The 7,834-nt window shown below is 53.4% G+C and overlaps 1 protein-coding gene across 1 annotated transcript in view; it reads left to right on the forward strand.

The window, feature by feature from the left end:
• The first annotated feature begins 116 nt into the window (after positions 1 to 116).
• Positions 117 to 7,834, forward strand: part of LOC100538868 (hematopoietic lineage cell-specific protein-like) — a 16,065-nt gene continuing 8,347 nt past the window's right edge. The window contains exon 1 of the mRNA XM_010707932.3: positions 117 to 173. Within this exon, the coding sequence (XP_010706234.2) occupies positions 117 to 173 (57 nt within the window). The remainder of the gene's footprint in view (positions 174 to 7,834) is intronic.

Below are 7,834 nucleotides of genomic sequence, written 5' to 3' on the forward strand. Positions count from 1 at the left end.
GAGATGGCGGCCCGTGGGCGAAGGCTGCCGGCCGGGACCTCGGGCACCGTCGCTGTGAAGTAGCAGATGTCCAACCAGGAGACGTGGCTGAGGAAGAAATACGTGGGGTTGTGGAGATGGGGGTCCGGGAGCACGAGGGCGAGTGTTGCAGAGTTCCCCAGCAGCGCGACCAGGTGTGTGGCCAGGAAAAGGAGGAAGAGGAAGGGCCGGCCGTGGGAAAAGCCCAGCAGCGGGATCTGTGTCACCTGAGTCTGGTTCCCCCTGGCCACGGGGCAGCTGCGTTGGTCTGCAGGCAGAAAAGAGCACCAGGAAGAGATGGAGGGGATAAAAATCGACTGCAGAGTGTGGGTTTAACCGCTCGGGTGGCTGTGGTCCTATCTCTGCAGTGACTGGAGGCTTCCCATGCCGATACTTTGCAGACAGTGGGATTTCACTGCCCAGGAAGATGCTGTTTGGTGCTGGAGATCTGACTGCAGGCGTCACACCAAGGAAACCGTGGCCAGTTTGCATCCAGACAACTCAGACATCCTGGGTCCCCCTGCCCATCAAACCCAGTGTCTCAAACACCCAGCACGTCTCTTTTCTTCCCATTTGCACTTCTGGTAATTGCCTCCTTCCCTGCTTCCTGCACAACGTCACATCCTTCTCCAGGTGCTACGGCCACAAGACCTGCTCCCTGCCAGCTGCCTGGGATGTGCCATCACTTTGCACCAGCTAAAAGGGATTATTATTGCTCTTTTTTCCATCCTGCCTCTTGCTCTGCCTTTTTGGAGTGCTTTGCTTGGCAATAACCAATACCAGAATACCCCAGGTTTCAGCTGAGGGAGGCTCACCACGCTGTGTTTGTAGAGCCACGACCAAATTGAGCTGTCAGGGGTCTCTGCTGGCCTGGGACTCCTGAATTCCTTCCAAACATCTTATTTCTGTCACCCTGACCCAAGGGTTTTGCTGACTGCTCTGTGGAGCTGTGCTGACCCTGTCCACGTGAAAGGCTGAGAGAGCTGGGGCTGTTCAGCCTGAGGAAAAGAAGGCTGAGAGGAGATCTGATCAATGTTCAAAAATCTCTAAAGAGAGGTGGAGGCACACGGATGAGGCCAGGCTCCTCTCGGTGGTGTGCAGCCGTAGGACAAGGAGCAACGGCCTCACACTGGAACATAGGAAGTTCTGTACTAAGATGCAGAAGAGCTGCTTTCCATCAGGGTGACGGAGCAGCGCCACAGGCTGCACACAGAGGTGGTGGAGTCTCCTTCTGTGGGGATATTCAAGACCTGTCAGGACATCCACCTCTGAGACCATTATAGGGAACTGCTTTAGCAGAGGTTGGGCTCAATGATCTCCTGAGGTCCCTTCCAACCCCTGTGGTTCTGTGATTCTGCTGCCCGTGGTGTTTCCAGCAGCAGAAGGGAACCATGAGTTCCTCTGCAGGAGGGACTGGGAGGAGTGGAGAGCTGCCTGTGAGGCTCTCCCTGTGCTGACAAACCCGAGCTGCATTTGGTGTGGAGGCACAGGGATGCTGTGCAATCACAGGAAGACAGACCCTAATTTTTCCACTGTGCTCTGGAGCGAGGCAGCAGCCAGTGACATTTAAACCCTTCACCCCCAAACACCCTTTGTACAGGGAAGGGGAAGTGTGATCAGAAAGTCTCCCCTTCCCCACCAAGGAAGGTGCCTCACTTCACCCCGGTGCCCTTCCCGTAGCCCCAGTGTTTTGGGGTGCGTTGTACCACCCTCTGTTCTGCAGGAGGCCAGGCATGCTGCGCTCCCACCCCAGATACCAGATGCTCCTGCAGGAAGATGCAGCTCTCCCCTTGAAGCTCTGCCAGCCCTTTTGCACCCAGGTGAGCAGAGCAGAGCCTGGAACGTGGGAGAGGGATCCTGAGCCCTTGGTGTGCTCCATCCCTGTCTGATGGTTGGACTGGGGGAGCCGGCAGCACCGCAGGAGGAATTTCTCCCGATGAGGACTGGGTGGTTTTGCTGGAGGCTGCACCAGCCCCCACAGCCTGTCCAAATGCCTCGACCACCCCGAGCCCTGGCTGCCAGCACAGGCACGATCCCATGCAGTGTGATGGGGGGCACCCTGAGAGGACTCCATCGTGAGTCAGAGCCCTATGAGCCTCCTACTGCAAGCAGGGCTCTGCTCTCCTTATCTCCGTGTCCAGCAGCAAACCTGCAGTGCTGGGTGAGAGGGAAAAGCTGCCCCTGCCCCCACGTGCTGCCCAGTGTGTCTTACCTGCACCAGGAGGAGTCACCTGCACCTGCGAGCAGAGGAGCAGCTTTTAACCCTGGGAGGTCCTGAGGGAGAGGCTGGCAGAGGCAGCACTGCTGCATGGCAAAAGCACAGAGCAGAGATGCTTTCCCCCAGTCAGTCCACACAAGTGGGACCTGAGCCTGCCAAACAGAACCCACCTGGCACAGTACCGCCTATGATTCCCTTCTCTGGTCCAGCCCAGTCTGAGCTCTCTAGCCCTGCCCTCCCATCCCAGCCTTCAGCAGCTCTTGTGCACCTGGGCTGCAGCTCAGGTCACCATGCACTGGGTACCCCATGCCATGGGGAAGGGCCAGCTGGGAGGGCTGGGAGCTGACTGAGCTCATTAACTGCTAAGCACAGATACTACACTCAGCCTTCACCAAAAAGTGAAGAACCTGCAGCCCTTACATCCTCCTTCACCACACTGAGGTGTCACAGCAGAGGGGCAGCAATGGGCTGGGCTGGCCCTGCACACACCTGTAGCACAGCCCTATGGCACATGTTGGGCTGGGTTGAGGTGTGGAACAAAGCCCTGTGGCCTCCTGAAGAGCCAGGCAGGAGGGCTATTTGGCTTCATACTGGCTGAGTGCTGCCTGCCCTGAGTTTGAGGCGGCTCCTGCTGTGAGCAGCAGTTTTGATGTATGAAATGCAAAATGGGAAATACAGAAAATGGGAAGATGGCAGCAGGGAGGGAATTTGGAGAGGCACAATTGTTCCTGCAGCAGGAATGCATCAGAGCCTGGGTTAGCAGGCCCATGGGTGCATAGAGGTTGAAACTGGAGCTTCATAAAATGCGGTGATATTTGAGGACATGGGGGCTTTATCTACTAAGATTTGAGTTTATTACAGGTTACCGCCAGCAAGGGCCATAGCAGCCAATCATAGAACCATAGAATCACCAAGGTTGGAAAAGTCCTCCAAGGTCATCCAGTCCAACCATCCACCTACCACCAATGTCTCCACACTTACCCATGCCCCTCGGTACAACACTCAAACATTTCTTGAACACTTCCAGGGATGGCGACTCAACCTCCGTATCTGAAGCTCCAGGAGTGGAGTGTCAAACAACAACAGCTGAAAGATGCCAACAGAACTGATGGAGAAACACTGTGAAAATTCAATATGGTAGGGAGCTACTGCTGGAGTGAGGGGAAAATGGTGTCAGGCAGGATGGAAAAGGAGGATGGAAAGTGATAATTCTGAGCCCCGACTGTCTGAGAGGGTTTTCAGGTCAGAAGGACTGTGACAAAAGGACTTTGTGACAGCCATGGGCTTTGACCTCAAAAATGTTCTCTCTCTCCTGTAGAAATGTTGAATGTTTCCTTTTTTCACACTGAAATTCAGTGGCACATCACTCCTGTGTGGCCTATCTGCTCTCTTGGGTTTCTGGATGGAGGCTGCAGCACTTGGAGAAACTGATGTTTGATGTCTGTCTCAGGCCTTGCTGAGCCCTGCACTGGGTGTGCAGCCACAGGACGGCCATCCTATGAGCGCTCAGCACTTCTGGAAGTTGGACTCTCGTGGATGCAGAGCTCTTGATGTCTGCACTTACAAGCAGTGTGCTTTCCAAACCCAAAGGTTGTAGAACCGTGGTCTTCTCCAAGTCATGTTTCCCCCTTTGTTTTGACAGGTGGAAATTAGATTGGATCTTGGGAACAATTTCTTCTCCAAAGAGCAGTCGGCGCTGGCACAGCCACAGCTTTCCTGAGCCCTCATCTCGTGATATTCAGAGCGAATCATAGAATCATTCAGGTTGGAAAAGACCACTAAGATCACCACAGGGGACTCTGGTTCTTTCCCACATCCATTTAGAAGGAAGAATCTTGAACTTGAAGCCTCTTGGCTGCATTTTGCCTGCTGCCTCTCCTGCCCCTCTGTGCCCCATTGTGAAGGGTCCGGCCTTGGTTTTGAGACAGCCTCCCCATGGGTACAGCAGGGCTGCTGTGTGGTCCCCCCACGCCGCCACTCCATCAGGCTGAACAAGCCCAGCTCCCTCAGCCCCTGCTCATGGGAGCTCACCTCCAGCACGATGACGTGCCTCGAATTTTGGGAAGCCCGGCACTGCATCCAGTATCTGGATGTGGTCTCAGGGGTGCTGAGCAGAGGACACAACCGCTTACCTCATTCTGCTGCCTTTGATTCACACAGCCCCAGGATGCCCGGGGCCACCAGGGCACGCTGCTGCCCCATGTCCAGTTTGCTGTCATTGCTCCTCCCTTCCAGACGCAGGACCTGGCACTGTTCTCATTGAACTTCATGGCGTTCCCATTGCTCCACTCCTCCAGCCTGTCCAGGTCCCTCTGGAATAAAAACCCTTGAATGCATACACTGGTCTTCTTGATTTGATGTCACCTACAGACGTGACACGGGTACCATCTCCTCTGTGTCACTAATGAAGAGGCCAATCGGGACAGGGCCCTGGACAGATACCTGTGATGTCTCGTTTGTCACCGACCTCCAGTTAGAGGATGGCTGCTCAAACATTATTCTCTGGAACTGATGATCCAGACCGTGTTACACCATTGCTTTCATGATGTTGCTGTTGCTTTGACACACACGAGCTGAACACACTTTTCTTCCCGTGTTTTTGAGCACGTTTCTACTGACGATGAGAGCCCAGCTCAGACCTTTGTGTGCCCACATCTGAATACAGAGCTCAGTAATGCGTTGAAGGCATTGTTGGCCCCATTGGCTGCAGGGGGCTTGTGTTGGTTTTGCTCAGTGGCTTTGGCTGTCCCTCGTGCAGCTGTGATGGTGCTAACGGTGCTCTGCCAGAAGTTAAGGTTAGGGCTGGGGTTATGGTTACAGTTAGGATTAGGTGATGAGGAAAGGTAACACACGAGCCATAAAAAGAGCAATCCCCACTGGATGCCATGGAAAATCCCTCCAGCAGGGGCTCCACACCCCACAAGCCATGGACTCCGTTCCTGCAGCCCCAACTGTGTCCAACTGTCAGCATCTCCTTCCCACCAGTATGAGTCTGCTCTCTACAGTTAAATTCCATTGGGTTTTGTAAGAACAGCATTTCACCTTTTTCTCATTACTTTCCTCTGAGAAGGAGTTTCCTTTGAGACACGATTTTGCAGAGGAGTTGCCTGGAGCTCCTTGTTATCTAGGCCAGCCCAGAAGCAAGGACAGGAAAGAACTGGCATTTCCAGCCTGCACTGCCCAAGGTAGGACAAACGCCTCATCCTGTGAAAGCACCAATGGAATGCAGTGAGTTGCTTTTCTCTAAAATGACAGATTTTTTTTTGGCTGAAAGAAAACAGCAGCGCCTCATGCTGCTCTGTAGCAGCGAAGGGACTCCATTTGTTGCATCTTCATTCTGTTTGATTCACTGCTGGTACTCGCTCACATTGCAGGAAAAAAGGGCGGTAATGGTTGATCCGGCTCTAAAAGGGGCCAAAGCTGACTTGATTTATGTGTGTTTATCTTGGGTTAAGAGCAGGCACAATGCATAGGCCACACAAAGTGACTGTGGTCCATGTAACACCCACAGAACCCCAGCACCAGCCCAGGGGCAGCGTTCCGTCCTGGGCCGCTTCTGCTTAGAAAGGCACAAGGGAGGGCTCTCCCACCACCACCGAGCAGCTCCTGCCCACTGATTATTATGGGATGGCTGTGGCCCAACCACCACCCCCATCCCCTCACCCACTCCATCCTCACAGCGCACAGACCCTGCGGGGTTTGCCCGGGGCACCAAGCCCGACATAGGAGCTAATTACTGCACTTCAAATGAGATGCTTTAAATAGAAGGTTGAAACCGGAGAGAAAAGTTTTCTTGCTTCAGTTGACCCCCTCGAGGCACATCCCCACTGGGCTCCCCTCCACAGAGGCATTGCCACAGGGGTGGCAGCGCCAGGCAGAAAGCCCAGAGCACCCACTTCTCTGCCCTGTGTGTCTGTGTGACACCGGTAAACCAGGCACGGAGGGAGCTGTTAGAAGTTTGGTGTATCGCTCAGAACGTGACTTTGAAACTGCTTACATTTGCACCAATCCATTGCATCACAACACAGAGCAAGGAGAATGGAAAGTGGAGAACATCTTCCCGTCGTTGGGGTGTCCACACTCTGAGCCAAGAAAAGGTGCACACAAAGCTCTTGAGTCTTAGAAGGGGAAAAAGCTGAACAACTGAACAGTGCGTGAGCAGTCAATATGAAACGCCCGAGTGACAGCAAACTGCAAATCCAAATTCAACAGACATCACCAATTCCTTGACCTGCTGTGAAGAATAACAATGAAACCCCTTCCCAGGCTCAGCCTAATGCTTCTTTTCTTCCCCCTTCCTTAATCCCAATGCCTCACAGCGCAGTTCTTGCAGCAACAGAATCTGTAACGTTAAGCTAAACCAGCATCTGGAACTTTTGCCTTTGTGATGTTAAGCCACAGCATCTGGAGTTCAAATAAAGCAAGCAAAAATCCTGAAGGAAGGAACAGAATCTGTTCTCCATTTGTTCCGTAAGAACAGATTAATGAGGGGCAGGGAATGAGGGAGAGAAGAGAAAGGTGAGAAACTGAACGAGAGGTTGTTTTGAATTTAAACCATTTGAAGTTACAAAACCAACGGTGACTCATCGTCAGAGGACCGAACGGCACCAGATGGTGCACAAAGCAGATGCTGAATGTCACTGCAGAAGCAGCAAAAAAAGCATATTCTGCTCCCCTCCAAGCAAGGAGGAAAAAAGACTTTCAGCAGAGTATCCAAAATAGAGAACATCTGCTCTCATCCCAAATGCAAGGGCTTCTTTATGTTAAAAATCCACGTCTGACATGACCTCTTGCACCTAACACCAATTATTTTAGGATTAGATCTCCTGATGAATTTTAGAACATCTTTTGTTTTGCAAAACAAACAGCTTGACTGGGGAAATGGGACTGAGCACCCCCACTCAGGTGGACCAAAGACGTACAATCATAGAATCATCACAGAATGGTTTGGGTTGGAAGGGACCCCAAGGATCACAAAGCTCCAACCCCCCTGTGCCATGCAGGGCCACCAACCTCCCCATCTCACAGCAGCCCAGGCTGCCCAGGGCCCCATCCAACCTGGCCTTGAACACCTCCAGGGATGGACGGGGATCCACAGCCTCTCTGGGCAGCTGTTCCAGCACCTCCCCACTCTCACAGCAAACAACTTCCCCCTGACAGCCGACTGAAATCTGCCCTCCCTCACCTTCCAACCATTCCCCTGTCCTGCTGTTCTCTCCCTTTTCCAAGAGCTGACTCCCCTCCTGTCTGCAGGCTCCCTTGAGGTCCTGCAGGCTGCACTGAGGTCACCCCGCAGCTTCTCTTCTCCAGGCTGAACAGCCCAGCTCCCTCAGCCTGGCTTTGCAGGGAGGTGCTGCAGCCCCCTGCTCATCTTTGTGGCTCCTCTGGACCCCCACCAGCAGCGCCCTGTCTTTCTTGTACTGGGGCTCCAGACCTGGATGCAGTGCTGCAGATGGGACCTCATGAGGGCAGAGCAGAGAGGGACGATCACCTCCCTGTCCCTGCTGCCACCCCTCTGCTGATGGAGCCCAGGATCCCATTTACTTTCAGAGCTACAGGAGCACACTGCTGGCTCACGTTCAGTTTTTTCATCCATCA

Source organism: Meleagris gallopavo, chromosome 1, assembly GCF_000146605.3.
Source record: "Meleagris gallopavo isolate NT-WF06-2002-E0010 breed Aviagen turkey brand Nicholas breeding stock chromosome 1, Turkey_5.1, whole genome shotgun sequence".
NCBI lineage: Eukaryota > Metazoa > Chordata > Aves > Galliformes > Phasianidae > Meleagris > Meleagris gallopavo.